We start from the raw sequence: 21,586 nt of genomic DNA, 5'->3' as shown, positions 1-21,586 counted from the left end.
AAAAAAATCAAAACAAAAACAAAACTGGTCTTTAAAAGGCCCATAACTTCTAATAAATCAGATGCATCTTTTTTTTTTTGCAACATTAACAAGCTTTCTCTTTATAAGGTTTTTTATAATCATTAAAAGAGAAGTTGACCACAGATATCTTCCCTATTCCCCTTTACCCAAATCTAACAAAGTAAAAAAAAAAAAATATATAATAACAATAATTCACACTTACTAACTAGCCAGGCGGACTAAGAATCAGTTTTGATTATAGCGACGGACTAGTAACCCTAGTCCCCCGGGTCTTGCTAACCAATCAACTATAATAATATTATTTACGGTCAAAAAGACAAAAAAAAAAAACAAAAAAAAAAAGAAAGAAAGAAAGAAAGAAAGAAAGAAAGAAAAGGAAACATAAGTTATAACCCCTCCCTCTGTCATAATTTCCAGACACTGGAAAAAACATGGACCTTTTTTTTTTTTTTTTTCATTATTTCTTTCTCTCTTTTATTCTTCATTACATGAAGATACAGGAAATGGCAAAGAAGCTAGCATTGAATGCCAAAAGAAAATGGTCCATCTTTACTTTAAGCAAAAATTGATAAGATCTTTTCTACCAGGCATACTAAAAACACCCTCGGATTCATTTCAAATTTCTGAATGCCTAAAAATTTTCCAGTACGTGTACTGTGAGGAAGTCAGCATTTATACTTAAAAAGTATTTATCAGAACAGCTTAATATTAAAGAAGAAGTCCAAAAAGAGAGGGAAAAAAAAGAAGAAAAGAAAAACATTCAGATCAAATCATCCTGCATCCAACAAAATGTTTCTACAAGTTTATCTTTCATACACTGCAAACAAAAGACAAATTCAGACAGTTCACAATGCTCATCTTGCCTCAGAACCGCATTTTCTTTCATTCAGGGGTCAATCTTACTCTTCCTCTCGCTTTACTGGTTCCTTCATTAATAAGCCAGTTCGTAATTAGCTCATGTACACATTGGTACAAATGACCTTTCTTTTCTCATTTGGTTAGGCACTTCACTGTTTTCAAAGCGACATAATGCATAAGCTTGCGCGACGTAACAATTTATGGAATTCATGTTCAAACAAAGAAAGAACTTGCGTGTAGATCAGGTGATTGGAATACCCCATCAGTTGACAATTTAGCAGGCATCCATTTCATTGTTTTTTATTGAATGCAATAACGGCATATTTCTTTTTATATTGCGAAATATCATTCTTGCTGTCAGGTGGATGTGCTGGCAAGCACCATTTTGATAGATAAGGATCACATGAATAATCATCGCGTTACAGATGCTTATCTCAGTGAATTTACAAACCAAAATGCTTGTTGGTACAAAATGACCCTTTTCTGCTCATGCGCACAGTGGAATTACGAACTGGTCTATTCCCTCAAAACTTGTAGAAACAGCCTGCGCATGTCATAGTATCACCTGATTTGTGTATACATTTTGTGTTTGTGTGTGTGTGTGTGCGTGTGTGTGTGTGAATATATGTGAGTGCATAAACATTCTTATGCTTACAATATCCTGTGTTTCATACAAAAAGCCAAATGGTATCACATCCAGAGCTATGCAATATTTTCTTGAGAAACTTTTGCTGAGAAAACTCAAACTTTGCAGCAGTTCTAACCATAGGTAATAAACAGCCAATAACTGCAAGTACACTGATTGAGGAGCTTGTTGGATGCATGCAATCAAAGCCTGTCAAGTATTAGCCTTACACACACTCAAATACTGTAAAATATCAATGCTCACCAATAATGTCACTAGTGGTCACAATAATGAAATAGATGACTTTACATCAAGTTGTCTATGCTCAAGTGTGCACACATTCAAGACACCCACTCCGCACTCACAACACCTACATGTATTCTGCCGCTCACAGGCCCAAATCACCACTTTTCTTTCACTTCTGCATGCAAAATACTACTTGTACTAACCCTGGTCTTGAATATTGTATTAAACAGAAGGGCAGTCTCACTCAGGCAAGGTCTATGTACCGTATGGTTGTAATGAGCCATTAGCAAGAGCTCCGTTAAATAAAGGATCCATACTAGAGCTCTAAACCTGTGGCAAATTTTGAGGAAAATGCTTCCACGGTAGTTTGAGAAACAAATTGTGCAATATTGACGATCACCCACGTCTTGTCCCGGCTTTCTCCAAGGAATAATGTATCCAGTGCAGATTTTAACAGAACTCCCAAGCGCAACTTCTACACACATGTTAAACGCTCTTCAATACTGCGCCACATTTATTTATATATTAGCAATAAAACTCCAGCAAAAATTCACAGGTGTAAATTGCCGAAATAGATGTTAGAAGGTGTGGATTGCAAATACGCACAAGTTACTTTGGTTAGTAGAGCATGCCATACTGGGAAGGACACGTCAAGAAAAATCTGAATGCTGAAGACGAGTTGATTTCCTGATTCACAATTATCGAGCGATACAGGCTACTATTGCTAGCAATTATCTAACAATAGGAACTTCTATCAAAACACTGAGGAGAGAATTCTGTTCATCAACCGATTTTACAGGAGAGGTGAACACAGCTGAGTGAAGGAGTTCTACATAATGGGGAAAACGTTCAAACGTTCAACTGACACAAGCTAAACTTTTTTCCTTTAAAATGTTCAATTCAATAGTCCATTGTCTGTTCTCAAATATAGCAAACTTATTAAAAATGCTGGAAAAAAAGTCTACTATCTGATAATGTCATCAAACACATGAAATTTGCCTGGTATTATCCACACAGACTCCCAGAATCTGAAAAGAAAGCATTGAGAGAGCAAGGAGTTACAGACCGATTATCACCAGAATTAAGTTCCCATGCAGAATGGAGAAACTACATGATTTCACCTAGCTTCTGGTATATTGATGGCAGGAGCAAATTTGGACGTTATTTCTCTCTCTCTCTCTTACAACAGAGGGAAAAATATGCACCTAATGTCAGACGAATGGGAGCTGCAGTTTCCTGCAATAGACTATTCAAATGGCAAAAAAATGTTTTCTGTTTAGGACAAAAGGGTGCTTTGCCACACATAGCTGCAACTTGCTGTATGCGATGACAAACTGTGTAAAACACAAGTATTATGGCATCCAAGATCCCTTTGCCAAGAATGTTGTGCGATACTGTGCAATTATTTGTCCTTCTTCCAGTATACATCAGCATACCCTCACCTCACTCTGTCATTATACCCCCTCCACCCCCCCCCCCCCCCCCCCCCCCCCCCTTCGGCTTTAAGATTAGCCAGCAAAGCAGTCCACGGATTTTTCAAGTCTTACTCAACTCAACTCCAGCAGGTTTAAGAGCAAATGATACAAAGGAAAGGAATATGGATACTACTGCAGAGGAAATGATAAAAGCAAATACACTCAGATACTGTTTTTCTCTAATAACAAACACGATTCACCATTTTAATGACATTTTTTTCTTCCACAAGTCACATCACAATTCTTTTTGATACTGCCCTATGTTCTAATCCTTTATCACTACAAGCAACCTTGTGATATAAAATGTTACAGACTTTGTTTTCAATTATGGGTAAAAGGAAAGCTAAGTATTTTTTTAAATTTTTGTCTTTAATTAAATAAAACATAACGCTCAGTAACTTCCAAGTCAACGGTTCAAAAACATTCAACATACACAAGAATGCATGCTCTCTGTCTCAAGAGCTATTTGGCTATTCTGAATTAAGGAGTGCTTAAAATTCTTGAGTATGCTGCTGTTAACGTGGAAAGATTAGTAACAAGATCCATCCCTCCCCCTCCCCCCCCCCCCCAGCAAACTTGCTATTATACAACAGATATATATATATACAGCGCCTTGAATATGATTATAGTTAAATTGTGTATTAAACAAAGCTTTTTCACAGCGAGAATTCAGGCTTGCAAGTGACCTGGCTTTCACTATTATCCTCTAAAGCCGATAGTATCTCAAATATCAACACATCCTGACAAACAAACCTAAACCTACAATGTATACACATATTTAGTAAGAATGTCTAAGTAAACGGATCATAGATGAACACATGATTACAATTTAAATGAATCAATACTATGTACAATTTTTCAAAGAGTGCTTCAACATTTCCAAAAATAAAACAATGAACGTGAATGAACCCCAGTAACTACAAATACTGAATGCCAAGTAAAGCATCAAACATTAAAAGCACATCATCCCTTTTGTCTACCCATGGACTTCTGTCATTGACACTTTCCATACACAGCTTCTTGGCAGGTAAAAACAACCTCTGCTACAGAAAACGGCTTGGGAAGAAACAACAAACAGCTGTGCGAGATAAAACTGAAGAGCAGAAAATGACCCCCCCCCCCCCCCCCCCCCCCCCCAACTGCAAAGCAAAATGCCTGTGGTGGCATTGAAGAAGACACATTTGTGTAAGTTCTCACATGTGCGAATATTTGCAATGCTACTATAACACCTCTCAAGGTTTGGTAATCTTCTTGTGGCTGGTGAGAATTTAGAAACGGCGCATGCGCTTGTTCATGTAGTCATCCCGACGGTCCATCCTGCCTCGCTCCACGCGGTCGATGTCTCTGCGTTCCACAGGCATTCGGCCTCCTCTGGCATCATCCATCTGAGGTCGGTTTGGTCCCCTGCTGCCGTAGGTAGCCGGTCCTCCCATGTTGGGGCCTGGGCCCTGATTGGGGCCTCCTGGGCCGCGCTGGTTTGGGCCACGTCCCCCCTGAGGGCCGCGACCTCCCTGACTGACTGGGGTGCCTTGCTGGCTCCCTGGGGCGCTGCCGAGTACTCCAGCTCCAGATCCAGGACCCCCCTGGCCGCCAGCACCTCCCCCTCCCATGGGGCCTCCCTGGTTTGGCCCGCGATTCTGACCATTGTTGAATCCACCGCCTGGTGGCTGATCAAATCTACTCTGGCGCTGTAAGTTGTATATTCATTCCAGCAGTCAATAGAGTTTTTTGTTTTTTGTTTTTTTTAAATCATTTTTATCATTAATTGTGTGCATGATATTGTTGGACAGAATATGCAGTTTGTGTTTGAATTCACGCAAGCAACGTAGTAGAATAAACCCATGGTAAGTTACACGTTACATAGATATGATACGCAAGGCACGTTCCATCGTCAAACAGGAGTCAAAGGATTGTGTACAAATAGGGGCATCAGATCAATTCAGTGTTGTTCCATTGCAGGCATCAAATGAGTCATCGGCATAACAGTGAGGACACATGGGAAAGAGACAAAGGTAAGGCAATCATTAGCATACACATCAACACCTATCAGGTTCGAATCTTGATTTATAGGGGTAAGAAAGTGGCACTTGATGATACGTTTGTGGCATGTATGCTTTCTTGCACTTGGCTGTCCAGTCTAGCAAGTTGAAGATGCACCGTTCACAAGGTATAGGCAAACAGCAAAATTAGGAAACATGTACACACACACATACAAAAAGAAAATTCTCAAGTTTGTCCATTTGGAGCCCACTGTGAATCATCACCTTTATCACTAAAATTCTGCAAGGTCACCATATATCATTTCATAGTCTCATATGAGTGGGACTCAAGACAGACCACAAGAGATAGTAGTAGATGCCAGCAAACCAGTGAATACCACCACAAAGTGAGCCCTCCGACAACTATTTGCAACGACAAATGCTTATTTCACGCTATTCTGACATAGCAACCCTTTGATAGGCAATATCAAATCCAATTTGTTTCCACCAGAGTTTACTTCATACTAACAAAACAGACAGAAGAAAAAGAGAAACCCTACCAATAATACGGCAGTTTTGTTGAATAGCGAGATTTTTTTAGCAGTTACCACGTTTAAACCTACTTCATTAGACCAAAATCTGGGAAAGGGGGGGGGGGGGGGGGGGGGGGGGTAGACACTCCATGAAAAAATGGGATCTATCATCGCCATGAAGTTCACCTTTCCAATGACATGCATATTGCAACACTCGCCTATGATCATCAACTGTGTCTACATGTCAAGAAATCTATGAGCAAAGCAAAGAGATTGTCTGAAATTTTCCTTCTTATTACTCTGACTACCAATGGTGACTCAAACATATTTAGGGCAATTCCGCGGTTAGTAACGTTACATTTGAACAAATTTAGATATTTGTTTTTACTACTAAATTACCATTTATTCATTTCAAGTCAAAATTATGACAAAAACATGTTCATCTTTCCCAGGTTTATGATACAGAAAAAAATGGATACAATCCACGAAATATTAGAATTGCTATGGCAACTGAAAGGGCTGGTTAGTAACGTTACGAAAAAAGGACATGACAAAAAAATCAATGTCTTGTAACAAAAAGTGTGCAAAAATTAAAGTTACTTCAAACAAAGTGTTGCATTAATTTCAATTATCGCATCATGACAAATGTTCACACAAATTTTTTTAGCAGTTAGACCAATAATTTCTCAGCTAGAACCCCAAAAGCATGGTTAGTAACGTTACGGTTAGTAACGTTACATTTGTCCGGAGTAATTCCGCAGGTCATTTCACCCTTTTGTAATTGACAAAATGTCACATGACTTCTGGAGTACTTAAATGTATTCATCTTTTACCCTTTAGCAAAACTTTGAGGAAAAAATTTCAAAGGAACCCACTGTAATTTGCATTTAAGTGAATTTCAGCGTCCCCAGTCCCACATGTACATTTTCAATGATGGTTTTAGATCTCGCAAAATCAATAAATATGAAAAATAAAATCTACTGAATTTGAAAGACCTTAATGATTGGTGAACATCCATGGCATTAGTTGAAACCTAAATTAAAGAGTATGATAAAGAGGCACATTTCTTTTATCCATGTCATGTCCACCTAACTGCGGAATTGCCCTTTAGCATTATTCCTGTAATCATACGGTTTACTGAACTTTAACTTTAACTCACACCTAATTCATTCTTTACTTTCCCTTTTTTATTAGGCAGGAACCTGCAAATTCTATGGTTGTAGATCCTTATCGTCATGAAGTGACTTTGTAAGTTCAATTCTCTGATCAGTCCAATGACGTAAGTAAACCATTGGATACTGTCAGAAATACAGGGCCTACATTCTACAATAAAGACAGAGTGTGTATTGTGAGATGACATTTCTTATTTAAAAAAAAAATGGAAAAAAAAAACAGTTTTTGCTAGACAGGATCTCCCTCCTTGCATTTGGCTTTCAAAAAGGTACACACTGGTCTAAAAACAGAGCACAGCCAGAACAGTAGTTTTAATGGCTTTCAAATCCACATTCATGGACCAACTACATGTAGTACACAATTTTTCTCCCTCCCAACCCCCCCCCCCCAAAAAAAAACAACAAACAAACATTTAAAAAGAAAACACCAATTAACAATAGTGTTATCACATCATGTCACCAAAACACAAATCTCATGCCTGCCTGAATAAACATTTGGGCATGGGCTTCATACTTTAAAACATGGAACTACAAAGTCATTTTACTTGCCAAATAGTAAATTCTAGCTGCCCTAAAGGTCAAGCAGCACAAGATTTTTTACAACTTGTACAGGCAAATAACCCCATGAATGCAATGTAACAGAAAGCATATTCACTCGGGTACCCTTGGGCATTATAGGAATACAAAAAAAAAAAAAGAGAAAGAAATGTCACGAACATCCACTTCCCATGTGGTTCATCAGTAAATGTTTCAATTCCCTGTGATCCCAGTAGGACCAGTAAGAGACCCTACGCAACTGCAAGAGGTCTGGCATTAGATTCAATTATGACCACTCTTCCTTCACAGCAACATGCCCTATATATTTTTAATCAAACCAACACCTCATAATTGTAATCTGGCAGATCATACGCAGACAAAGGGACAGCATCCCAAAATTCACTTGAAAGGACAAATATTTTATTTGTAAGAATATTTCTGGAAGTTTCAAGACACAAGGGGAAAAAAAATCACAGTGAAGCAAGCCTGTCAGAAGGAACAACTATTTGTGACTTGGTGCATCTCAACATAAACTTACAGGAACAGGCCAAGTGTGAAGCATTTTGAGAAACAAAATACATCCTATTCCTGGAAAGTGCCACTTTCAGAGTTTTAAGGAGAAATCACAAAAATATGTCAAAATATGTCAAAATACCCCTGCACTATATAAATATACACTGATGAGGTCAAAGAACTACAGCGCTGCAGGCAATCATGGTTGGAATGTGGTATTACAGCGCAGCACACATGTAGGATACAAAAGCAAAATGAACAAGCAGCACAAATCTGCCATGGCAGATACTCCAGAGGCATGAGCCCACACATTTACTTTGCACATTACTGCATATACAAAAGTAATGTACAAGCACATGTGTATGTAATGCTACTAATAGTTCCATAAGCTTTTTACCTATGACCAACCAGAGCTGGCCACAAGTTTTGAATTGTCACACATATCTTACAATCAGATAAACAGGATTACAATTCATGTTTTTGTTTTAGGTTTTTTAGTGTTTTTTTGTTTTTTTGGAAGTAGCAGCAGTAAGTATGATTTCCATCTGAGAAAGACGGCAAAGGCTGGCTATCCAGTCCTGTCACATTTTCTCTTAACACCCATCTATCATTTTTAATATAAAACAACAAAATCAAACCTATATCAATGAGTTTCAACATTTAGGAGTGAGGAGGGAAAAAAAGATGGTTTGAACTCAATACGTTTCTTTCATGAATGCAAGACATTCATTCACTCAAAACTTCAATGAAAATACAATGATCACCAGCAGACCAAGAAATATGCTCTGAATTACACCAATTGACACAGTAAAACAGATGCATATCTCTAGCAATTGAGATGCAGAAAGGTAAACTTTCCTAAACTTTAGTTTATAAACATGATTCTACACTGAAATCTGAGAGCACGATCATGTAGATGGTAAAATCCATGTACACGAGCACCATGCATTCATATCAGCTCTAACGTAGTACATGGAAATGGTATGTCATGGTTTAATAAAACTGTTGATATGCAAAACATCTTTCAAAACTGATGCATACCATTTCAGTGAAGCTCCATTTGCCTATAAGAGAGGATTATGCCATCTCAGAAAGCAGAAAACTGCACAAAGGCAGGCACATTAGTGGAGAGTTTGTGGTAAGGATGATAGCATATGATTTCATAAAAAGAAAAGTGATAGAGATGAAAGTTACCTGTTCTTTCATATGTTCCTTTACTATCTCTCACCACTAACATTTTCTCTCTCTGTTCTATCTTTTTCTCTTTTTCTATCCATCTGTCTCTCTCTTTCTCTCTTACACACACATACACCCACAGAGAAGGTATGCATATATAAAGCGCACAATGTCTCACAGCTCCATAGACGATACTTACCCCAGGAGTGCCTTGCATTTGCTGGGTCATCAAGTCTTGACTACCACCTCCCTGGGGGCCACCACTTGAACCCCCTCCACCCATGAGGGGCTGAGGCCCACCTCCCTGCATAGGGCGTCTAGAGCCCTAGGAAGAACATGTACACAGTGCGCTAGCTCCAACATCCCATGGCAAACATTTAATTTAGGCAACAAGAGGTACTAAGATCACTGAGAATAGTTTTGAGGAAAAAAACTCCCCGAAACAAGAAAAATATTTTGAGCGATAATCATAGCAAAGATTTCTACTTTCAACAATCACACATCTACTGACTGGCTTGCCAATTTAATGCTACTTCCATTTGGTAAGAATGTATCTGTAACACAGTACTGAACACTGCCAGTTTCGCTGCCATGAATGGGGTATCACTAACTGGTTCATAAACTATAACAAAATACTGATTGTTCTTCAAATTCCACATTGTTGAAGAATCCTGCAACACATCAGGGCCAAAACGAAGAAATTTTGCCAGTAGTCCACAGTTGATTGTGTGCCTCCATCTTCTCTTACAATCAGTGCAGGATTAGAATTTTACTTAAATATGGATGAAGTTCATTGATCTTGAACACTGAAATGTTTTATATTGATTTTTTTTTTTTTTAATCAAATCATATTACCGCTGGACATTCTGAGCTAAAGGTCATGGGCAGGACTGAATTCTTTTAGTCAGAGTGTAATGACCTTCAGACTTCCACTACTCTCACTGCACGCAAATATTGACCTCTATGCTTTCTAATAATATTACCACTGTACAGTCCTGTTTGAACTTATGGCGAGAAACTGTCATCATTTAGATTACTGTGACCTTCAAACTTTTACCGGTGTTTGTATCATTTCTATTCTTCATCACAAATTACATCATCAATGAAGTTTCTAAGCATAAGATATGGTTGGAAACAATATATTTGGAGACAATGTTGCGTGATTTTGAGCCTTCACAGGATTTCACCCTAAATCTAATCCAATGCATTTATACCTCAAGCACATCTGCACCATGTACAATGAAAATCCATCACAGGAGATTCCTTAATACAAGTACTCCTTTTGAGAGCTTGAGTGATCCGATAAAACATGACCTTCTAAATCGATTAGACAGATGCCAAGAATCTTTTCTAGTCCTGCATAATTTACATTATTTTTAATTGCATCAATCCAAACAGAACTGTCATTGGACTATATCCCAATGCTTTGTATTTACATCTTGTACAACAAATCATGTTTCATAATGGAAGTTGCCATAATTAAAAGAAGAAAAAAACTTTAAACGCTAAGGAGGAAAAAATCTACACAGACACAGGCATACTTTCACCCTGAATGAAAAAATGAAGTATTCACTTCACAGCATTCAATGTATTTACGTTTCTTGATAAATCTCACTCATCTTTAGATGACCAGAATTTACCAACATTTTCACTGGAATATCAAAGGAATCTAAAAAGTGCCATACTGTTTTTCATCAAGTAATGATTTGAAACATGCAATTTATAATATGATTATTACGAAGGGAATTGGGAGTATACACAAAAGAAAACTTTAATCCTCTAGTAGTCTGGAATATTTCAACACCCATACAGAAGAGAATATCTACCAAATAACACTCAATTCCATGCAATTTTCTTTGTGAGTGTGTGTGTGTACACCACAGGACCAGAAGAAACATCAGGAACTAAAAACTTCACACAATACATACTGCCTGAAATGGAATGGTCAATGCTACGTCGAAAGAACTTTCACTAGTGAAAGAATGCAGAAGTCAAATATCACCATTCCAGTATTCATTATTAATATTAGAAGCATATTTTTACTAACAACATTCTTTGTGAATATTTGTGAGATGGAAAATTTTCAAAGTAAGAAGTGGAGATATGTGAAATTATAAGAATGATCAAAATTCTACCATAGCGTTGACTTATGTTTAATATATTTTATGATGAAAAGAGTGGTTCAGAAAAAAAAAAAGATGAAAAACAAACGCAATTCAAGAATAGCAGCTGGAAGTATAGAAATACTACAAATCAATTAACCCCCCCCCCCCCCAAAAAAAAGAAGGAAAAAAAAAGAAGAAGAAGTCAACTTTGACAGATTTTTTCCTGTCGGACATTACAGAAAATTCTACAAGAATTTGTTGGAGCCATGCCAGTTGTCCAAGATACCACAAAAATGCTGCAAGGAGTAGTACATTTTCCTAAAATTCATAAAAAGTGATAAAGATTGAAGTAATTCAGTGTAAAGCACTTCTTTCCTGTTACATAGCTAAATATATGGAGTATGAAGAGACCAAAAGGACACCAGCCGAGCAACATCGACTCCTCAAGAATACAAGAGCAACAAACAGTTGGAGAAAAGAAATTCTCAACTAGATATATCGCTATGGCGACTGATATGCCTCCGCAATAATTCATGGTTCTCCTAATAGGTCTATAGTACAATGTCTTGACAATGTGCGATGACAGTTTCACACAATTGGCAAAATATTAAAATGACCGGTTTGACATATTTAATGTGCTGAATGTTCACTTTCCTAGAACTAGGTTCAATTGGATGAATGATTAAAATGTCAGAGTGCAGGTATTTGGGGAACTGATGATTTTTACTTGACTTTTGGCCCTTTTATAAGTTTAAATGCATTTAGTTTCAAGGTATTGAGAAAAAATATAATTTCAGTATCAAATGGGAAAATAGCATTATCTAAACCTGGCCTTTGACCTTTGACCTCACAGTTCCAAAGAGAATCACTGTTAGGTTGAACATGCATAAATATGTAAGTTTCATGGTGATACCTGAGTTACTTTTGAGATATGGAGGAAAAAGTGCAATTCAGCACTTTCACTTGACCTTTGACCTTTTGACCTTTGGGCAAGAAACTTCCCACAGAATATATATTGGGGCAATTCCGCAGTTGGGTGGACATGACATGGATAAAAGAAATGTGCCTCTTTATCTTACTCTTTAATTTAGGTATCAACTAATGCCATGGATGTTCACCAATCATTAAGGTCTTTCAAATTCATTAGATTTTATTTTCCATATTCATTGATTTTGCGAGATCTAAAACCATCATTTAAAATGTACATGTGGGACTGGGGATGCTGAAATTCACTTAAATGCCAATTACAGTGGGTTGCTTTGAAATTTGTTCCTGAAATTTTTGCTAAAAGGTTAAAAGATGAATATACTTAAATACTCCAGAAGTCATGTGACATTTTGTCAATTACAAAAGGGTGAAATGACCAGCGGAATTACTCCGGACAAATGTAACGTTACTAACCGTAACGTTACTAACCATGCATTTGGGGGTCTAGCTAATAAATTATCGTTCGAACTGCTAAAAATATTTGCGTGAACATTTGTCATGATGCAATAATTGAAATGAATGCAACACTTTGTTTGAAGTATCTTTAAATTTTGCACACTTTTTGTTACAAGACATTGATTTTTTTGTCATGTCCTTTTTTCGTAACGTTACTAACCAGCCCTATTAGTTACCATAGCAATTCTAATATTTGTTGGATTGTACTCATTCTTTTCTATATCACAGACCTGGGAAGGATGAACATGTTTTACGATGATTTTGACTTGAAATGAATAAATGGTGATTTAGTAGTAAAAATAAATATCTAAATTTCTTTAAATGTAACGTTACTAACCGCGGAATTGCCCATTGGGTAATACATGTATACATCAAGTTTTTAAAAAAAAAACCTTTAGGCATTGCATAAATATAAGGAAAGTAGTGATATTTTGAGGAGTTGACCTTGACCTTTGACCCCCTGACCTTTGACCCATGACCCCCAACTTCCCTAGATAATCACTGCCCATCGGTACAAGCATATATACTAAGTTCCATGAAGATACCTTGAACCATTTGCGAGATATGGAGAAAAACATGAAATGTCAATTTTTTTTCACAAAATAACCTGACCTTTGACCTTTGACCCTGTGACCCTAAAATCCACACAAAGTGTTATCCCCCAAGGATATACCCTCATACCAAGTTTGATGTAAAACCACCACACGGTTCTTGAGATATCGACAAAAACAAAACGGGACGGACGGACGGACGGACGGACGACCCGAAAACATAATGCCTCCGGCCACTTCGTTGGCGGAGGCATAAAAAAAGGAAGAGCATCCCAAGCCAATAAGCTTAGATGAATTGCTATCAATGAAGAAGTACAAGAAATCTCACATTATTCTAGCTTAACAGCATGCTATACTCTCACTATTCACTCTCTCTGCTTCTCTCACTTCAGAATAAGGCACATTGAAATCAAAAGGTCTCATGCTTTGATCTCTTCACCTTCCATCACAATTGCTGGATTGCTGTATGAGCTCTTCAAGGGCTTTACTATATATGGGGATCTCAAGATTTCAGCAATATTTCACAGGTTGCAGGGGCATTTATTTCAATGAACACCATAGAGAATCAAAGCTGGAGAAAATGCTTCTCAATTCATCCAAGCATCCATTTTTCCTGGTGTCCTCATTATATCCACCATTGAAGTATCTTACGAGGTTAGAATAGTAAACGTGATGCCAAATCCCTCTAGCACTTCACAGCAAAGTATGCTTGCAAGCCTCTCAAGCCAAAAGAGAATTCTGGCTCAGCTCTCGGATGGGACTTTCTCCAGTTTGGATCCCCCAGGGACTTGCAAGGACAGCTTTCACCTACCTGATCCATCTGCATCATCTCTTCCTGGCGTCGGATCATGTCTTGCTGGAGCCTCATCTCGTCCTGTTGGCGGCGGCGAAGTGCCTCCTCCTGCTGGTGCCTCAGGAGAGTTTCTTCCTGGCGACGTGCATCTCTCTCGTTACGTCTAAATGTACATAGATACAGTAATAATGGAGTATCATTAAGAGGTCAGATATAGCAAGGTACCCAACATTTGCAAGTCACATTTGATATATTGTCCCTGGTAATAACAAGATACCTGATGTGGCTCATTAGAACAAGGTTCCCTTCTGCCACAGTTTGGCACCTCGGCTCTGAACAATCTACTCCTAATGGCTAAAATTTGCTTTGAGCCAAAAGCAGTCCTCTTTGTATTTCCTTTATAGTCATTGCATACCGACCTTAATGGGTCAGCTTCAATCATAATTGGGTTGAGTGCTTCAAACACATGCCATTTCAATAGAATCAAGGATTAACTGCGAGATGACCTTTTCGCACTGAGCCAATTTTAATGTATTTGCTTTATTCTGTAATAATAAAGCAAGCATTTTTGGTACATCATTTCAAATCAACCATTTTATTGTGTTAAATATTTGTGAGAGTACTGTGAAGCATGAAACTTATGAAAAAGGGATGCCAGTAAGAATGAAAGAGAGGGCCTAAGATACATCTAAATGTTGCTACTTTCTACACAAAGGGGCCTCAACTTTGATACTGCCAGAGCCTGAATTCAGGCTTTTGCCCGAAAACTGGCATCTCTGATGAAAACTTTCATCATGCTAAAGATATCCATCCTCATTTTGCGCACCTCATCTCAAACTCCCTGCGTTGGTCCTCCAAGCGCTGCAATTCTTCCTGCCGTCTGATGAGTTCTGATGGGGGAGACAAAAAAGAAAAAGAAAAACAGAATAAGAAAATACTGCATATACATGTAATAGGCAGCACAATGGGAACAACTGAATTAAAACATTATCTGCAAGCCTCAATGAACACATGCTGCTCTACACCATAATGCCATTACATTCACCCACATTATCTCTGTGTAATACAAGAGTCATTGTAACTTAAAGATTCCATTTAATCATGAAATTGAGTTAAACTCTGACAAAACTCTGAAGTGGCATCCTCAACACTATCCAAATAGCATATTTGCATATCAATTGCAACTGGACTGATAAAATGTCAATAAGCCAAGAAGGGAGGGGTTTGTTATTATCTTTCTTACATTTTCTCAATTATACCTTGATACAGGATGGTCGAGTACTAAATGAATACAGTGCACTCCCGTTATAACGAAATGCTCGGGACCGGCAGTTTTCTTTCGTTATAACGAAATTTCGTTATAACCGAACAAATACAATATATAACGAACACAAGGAACCACGAATACATATCATATTATGTTTGCTGAATACTTGTCATACACTGGAAAGCTATGTGAAATGTGATGGGATAACTGTATTACAATAATAAACGCAAGTTCCCCTCAGAAACTGTGCGTGACACAAGGAGCGAACACACAGTGGTGTGAAGCATTCACCCATGCAGAGATGCTATTAATACTTGTTCCGCTACGTATTTTCGAAAGCAATTCGCATTTCGTTATAATGAAGCACATTTCTTTTGTTTTTCTTTGTCTGTGGCGCTCGGAAAAGACTTCGTTATAACGGAAATTTCGCTACAACCGTGTTAGTTATAAGCGAATTTTGTACCATAGACTTTAATGGTGATAATTTTGGGACCAGAAGATTTACTTCGTTGTAACGAAATTTCGTTATAACCGGGTTCGTTGTAACGGGAGTGCACTGTACTCAGTCTGCACATGCTTTATGACAGGCAGGAGGCAAGGTTACCTTGTCGCATCACCATTGTCTGATGCTCAGTCTTGGCAATCTCCATCTCGTCCAACATCTTCAGCCTGGAGTCTTCAATGTTCTTCTCCAGCTGCTCCCGCTTGAGCTTCTCCTCCTCCTCCAGGGCCTTCATCCTCTGCCCCCATTCGTACTCGAAGCTCCCGGGCTGAGCGAATCTGGGTGGCTGCTCCCTCTCCCGCTGGTACTCGCGGTTCTTCTGCATGTAGCGCTCGGGATTTCCATCTTCTTCATCCTTCTGTTCCAGTGGTTCCACAGTAATTGGGAATGGTGACCTGGAAAGCACATGGGTCGGAGATCATTAGTTCATCTTTGTGGGAGGTATACACATAAATGTGTTGAATGCAAATACAGCTCTCAAAATTATTCTACAATATCTATTTACCACTTCTAACACATTACATCATTTTGTACAAACATCAAATGAATGAAAAGATCCTTGACGGACAAACTTACGTTGTGAGCAGGAACACCCCTGTCCTTATCCTGTTCAGGGCATTCTGTGCACCAGGTTTGCGGGCAAATTCGACGATGCCATTTTTTGTTGGTCGCCCTCTGTCGTCCACTATCACTACTGCCCTCTCTACCTCTCCGAACATGGAAAATGCTTGCTCCAAAAGCTCATTTGATGTGCTCGGGGGGATGTTCTTTACTCGCAGTGCAGCACCATGTGTTGCAAATCTGACTCGGATAGTGCGGTTCTTCTGGCTTGTACCATCTAGAGCAGCTTTTGCAGCCTCAGCATTCAACCGTGTGTCCTGGGTAATAGAAAATAACATGAATTAGTCACAAAAGGGGAAAAAACATGCATGTGTTTAAATTAGCAGTCGGTAATGATAGCGTTGTAACAAGCGACAAGTTCAAAACATTTTCGCGTGATGTTAAATTCGTGGTTCAACCTCAAAGCACGAAAATAAAACCACCGCAAAAGAAACCACTTTTACAGTGCACATATATATTGTATGTAGCGCTAGTAGCCATCACGTACACAGCTGTACAGTAGAGTAGCGTGTGTGTAGGTAGTACATGCACAATACACTCAAAGTATGCATGCTCACTCGTCCGCCGATGTTGGCTGGGCCGGGATGCATGCGCTACGTATTCATTCACAACGCTGAGCGCTGTGTATGTACACATACACACAGCACACACAAAGTATGATGACAGGAGGGGGAGTGACTTCTGCGCTGGTTACGTGTTCTAGCAAACCGCTGTACGCTCATTAACTGGTCGCTGGAGATCCGCACGCGAATGCTGCTTATCGGCGTTGTTTGCAAACATGATTTGGACACATTTTCGTGCATGCTCGTCAAAAAAAGGTGTAATATTGCAGTGATTTGAAAGTTAAATTTCTCGATAGAATAATTATTTCGCCTTGAAATTTGAAATATATGTTAGTGACATAATTCTCTTTCATATGAAATAGTTAATAATCACCTTTTGTAGAATTTCAAAAGTTGCAAAAATGCTCCAGACACCCTAATACAAGCTTAAATTTGCCGACCTACGGCCATGAATTAGACGCAATCGAGAAGGGTGAGGTATCTCACCCAATTTTCCATAGAGACAGTGGTTAAGAACATCCACACAGCGATGGGTACTCTTTACTACGACCAGCAGCCCCATACGCATAGCGTAATGGGGCTGCGCATTGTAGCATTCACGATCATGACAAGCGAATATCGCGGATAAATATCAACCTAAAATCGAAAATTTTTTCAATTTCAAGACTTACCAGTAAAGTTGAATCACTGACAACAGGCTTCGGGTAATGTTTGATTCTGCCAATGGTCCCTTTCTGTTCGAATTGATGACTTTATGTGACTCGGTCGAGACAAACCTGGGAGAAATACGCTGAATTGACGGCCAGCGCATGCACACACATCACATGAAATCCATGACCGGATTAAGATGTTTGTGTGCGCATGCTCTGGCCGTCAATTCAGTGTAGCTCTCCCAGGTTCCTATCGACCGAGTCACATTAAGAGTGAAAGACATCAATTCGAACAGAAAGGGACTATTAGCAGAACCAAACGTTGCCCGAAGCCTGTTGTCAATACTTCAACTTTACTGGTGAGTCTTCAAATTGAAAGAATTTTTCGATTTTAAGTTGACATTTATCCGCGATACTCGCTTGTCATGATCGTGAATGCTACAGTGTGCAGCCCCATTACGCTGTGTGAATGGGGCTGCCGGTCGCAGTTAGGGTACTAACAACTTCCGTCTGTCTACGGAGGAGAGCGATAATGACAAAAAAATCAAAGACTCCTCCGGACAGATGGATCTTTCTGTCTACACTCGAGTGTGACTATGAAATTGACGAGTTTACACTGTAAACTATTCTGATTGTCGCTCTGCAGCTCTGCTAGCGTACTAGAATTCAGTCCCATCATTCGCATCAAATGCCTTATAAGGGCCTATGTGACGCAAAAACAGTAGAAAATGCGGCAATTGTGCACTTTACAGCCCTATATTATCGGTACCTCATTCGCCGTATGCCAGGGTGATATCCCATGAACTACCACGCACTGATCAGCTGGCGAGCTTCTCTTGCTGTATGGACTGCCGTTTGACAAGTGATAAGGTCACTAAAAGCCCGCCTCACTCACTGCGCTTCTGCGGAGCTAGCTGACGCATCGAACACTGTGCGAACGCAATTCGTGTTCCCTTGCTCTGCTGCAGGATTACCGAGCTGTAAATTAGTACATATTGCATCGCAGACCACAACAGTTACATGAATATTTTCATGCCTCTTCATCCATCCCGATCCGACCCCATCTATCACAAATCGCACAAACCAACCACACGGGCGAGGCTTGTGTGTGTGTGTGTGTGTCCATGTAGTGGCTGCCCATAAATCGGTAGCTCTACACACTAAGCACAGCGTCTGGTCAGGCTCGTTAAACGGTAACTGTGTAGACGAAATTAACACTAACAGACTGATGAATCATGGTAAGATTTTGGTTTTTTTATTATCATTTCACAGAATAATTTCACCAAGGCCACGAGTGGACATATGTTCTCTGCAATAGGTTAATTAGCGATTTCCTGCTTAAGATATAATGCAAAATTCATTCATTTAAAATCATGATTGAAGCACGGAAGTGTACCACTCGTTGTGTTCCGTTGTGTGCCAATGCACAGCACCCTGTTTGTCTAGGGTCTGCTCGCATTCGATCACGCCGCGCCGCATCCAATGGCACGTAGAACAATTGCACAGGCAAGCCGCACATGCGCAATTCACTACTGCCCTTGCTCGCGTTAGCATGACGTCATTTTTCATTCATGAATCGGGTGCTACACCGAAGCTGCATCATCATTGGCTCTTTACCCCCATCATTTACATATTTTCCTACAACGTTATAACATATGTGTGCGATGATTTCCAGCGCGATTGGTCGAACAGTTCGATACCAAACTCGGCATTTTTACATCAAGTCTTCAATTTTTGGCAAAATATTTTCCTCCTTTGGTGTAACCATGTATTCAGTGAAGCTATCATTGCGTTTGAAATTTGATAAGTCATATTTTTACATGATTTTTAGGTACGAATTTGTGAAGTAGTTCGATGTGTTCGTTGGTGTGTGTGTATCAATACATGCGATTTGCATGGTAGCGACATGTACGGGTATGGAGCAAGACACATAAGAAGCTCAACACCATGATGCAAATAAGTCGCCATATTGTGTAGTTTGTGTAGCATTGTGTGCCGATGTCAAGCTGGCCACCATAGCCGCTACATACACATGTGTAACACAATGGCAAGCACATTGTGCATCCCATTGTCTACACCACACCAATCCACAAGGAGTAGTAGATCTCGCACACCACGCAGTGCGGTGAAGCGGACAGCCTAGCGATTGGGCGCGGGCTGGCCATCTTTCTATTACCGTCTACGAGGAATTGTTTACGTGCACAGGGAAGGGCGTTAGAGCAACCATGTGGCCTACCGTAAGAGCTTTTATCACGCACACGCACGTTGACACATTCACACACACTGCATGCATCCCATCGCGAAATCTCACACACATGTACACAGTAAGTTTACAGCACTACGACAGTGCCGGAAGACCCGCTGTCGACCCGCGGTGCCTGATGATAGGTACTCGAAATTTGCACACACTGCTCGATTAGGGTAAAATCTCGCACCGATAATAAACACGTCTATAGGGCCGTAAAGTGCACAATTGCCGAAAATAGACTCTACATGTAGATCCACTAACGCTACATTGTAGTAGTAGGGCCTAGCTTATTTCTAGCAGACTTAGCTCCACATTATAATTTGCATAAAGCCTATTCCAGAGTGAAGAGAGATTGTGAGAAGTGAGGAAGTGGTTGTTTAGTTTGACGTTTCTCACAATAACGAACATGATGAATTAACGGTCTGCCGAGTGGTGTACTAAGATTGAAGGAATGTAAAAGCATTTGTTGGAACCGTACCAGCCTAATGAATCCAAAGCCTTTTTGACTGTTGAGGAATGATTCTGAGACCTCTCCAAACTTTTCAAACATCTGTTTGAAATCTCCTTCTGTGACATCATTTGCTAGATTACCGACGAACAGGCGGCACCGTCCAGTGAATTTCTTCTCAGGCTTTGGTCCAGCGTCTAGTTCAGGCAGTGGGTTTAGGGTATCATTGCCTTTTTGGTGGTCTCTTCGGGACCCTTGTCCACCATGAAACGGAGGTTTGTTGCGGCGATCGCCTTGTCCACCACCACCTCTGCTTGGAGTTGTGTTTGCCGTCTGGCCTTCACCACCACCTTTCTCGTCTTTGCCACGGTTACCACCCTGTGGATTTGATCGCCTTGGTCCCTGATTACCTCTTTGCTCGTTCCTATTAGGCATGATGAATATTTAAGAAAAGAAAAGTTGTATTTCTATTTCAATTCTTCACGACACACGCTGTCTGATGCTTCTCAGTGCAAGAACAATGGCTGCTGTGAAAAACGAGGACGATCGCAAGTGCATCGACGCGCTCTTCGGAGAGAATCGGAAGCTTCCGTCAAAGAATGGGGACTATAATACTGGTGTCAATTTCATTAAAATAAAGTAATTAGTATTTTTCTACTAAATTAAAATACATGGTTTTTATTTGATTAAATTATTAACTCTTGTTTTATATTTTTTTTGTTTTTTTATGAAAATACTGGTTTTTTAATATAATAGTGCGGTAACTTCCAGCTATTCGGAATAACCGAAGTAATCCGAACTTTACTACCGACTGCCAATTTCGGAGGTGGCTGCTGGATCGAGCGAGGATAACGTCATAGGGGAGCGCAGAGCGTGGCAGGGCGCGCATGGCGTGCCTGCTGCATGAACGCAGTACAAGTCGTGATTTTGCTTGGGCGTGCGGCGCAATTTATTAGACCACGACTTAGGGCATCATCATCATGCTGTCAGAGGGGTACTGAGTAATTTCGTAGAAAAGCATTTCCGCCACACCGGCATACATGGCTATGCTACCTTACATTAGATATCCAAAATTGTATAATATATTTCAAAAATCAAGTAAAAGGGGATTGAGAATGGTTACAACACTGAATGTCTTAGGCAATATTCCAGAAGACATATAGCGATTTCCTTCTTGACGTTCGTGCACGTTTCAAGAACCTGTCTCTTGATCTCTTCCCGCCTCCCCGTTTGGTCATTACATGTACACGTACAAATGTA

General features: G+C 39.6%; 1 protein-coding gene across 1 annotated transcript; it reads right to left on the bottom strand.

Moving 5' to 3' along the window:
- Positions 1 to 4,436: 4,436 nt before the first annotated feature.
- Positions 4,437 to 20,849, bottom strand: LOC139737103 (uncharacterized). Its single transcript, XM_071647781.1, has 7 exons — positions 20,357 to 20,849; positions 16,373 to 16,674; positions 15,899 to 16,191; positions 14,854 to 14,917; positions 14,046 to 14,190; positions 9,335 to 9,460; positions 4,437 to 4,913 (listed from the first exon to the last, which is right to left on the bottom strand). The coding sequence occupies exons 1-7, from the start codon at positions 20,759 to 20,761 to the stop codon at positions 4,494 to 4,496; spliced, it is 1,755 nt and encodes a 584-aa protein (XP_071503882.1). The 5' UTR covers positions 20,762 to 20,849; the 3' UTR covers positions 4,437 to 4,493.
- Between the last annotated feature and the right edge of the window lie 737 nt (positions 20,850 to 21,586).

The sequence above is a fragment of the Diadema antillarum genome, unplaced genomic scaffold (genome assembly GCF_040938485.1).
Source record: "Diadema antillarum isolate AM-2024a unplaced genomic scaffold, OU_Dant_1.0 seq00000682_RagTag, whole genome shotgun sequence".
Classification (NCBI taxonomy): Eukaryota; Metazoa; Echinodermata; class Echinoidea; order Diadematoida; family Diadematidae; genus Diadema; species Diadema antillarum.
This window is presented reverse-complemented; position numbering and strand designations above follow the sequence as displayed.

Coding starts and splice junctions, on each gene's coding strand:
- LOC139737103 (XM_071647781.1), bottom strand. CDS start 20,761: ATGCCTAATAGGAACGAGCAAAGAGGTAATCAGGGACCAAGGCGATCA. Junction 14,191..14,853: donor CGCAGGGAGTTTGAGATGAG/GTGCGCAAAATG, acceptor ATGTACATTTAG/ACGTAACGAGAGAGATGCAC. Junction 9,461..14,045: donor AGATGATGCAGATGGATCAG/GTAGGTGAAAGC, acceptor TGTTCTTCCTAG/GGCTCTAGACGCCCTATGCA.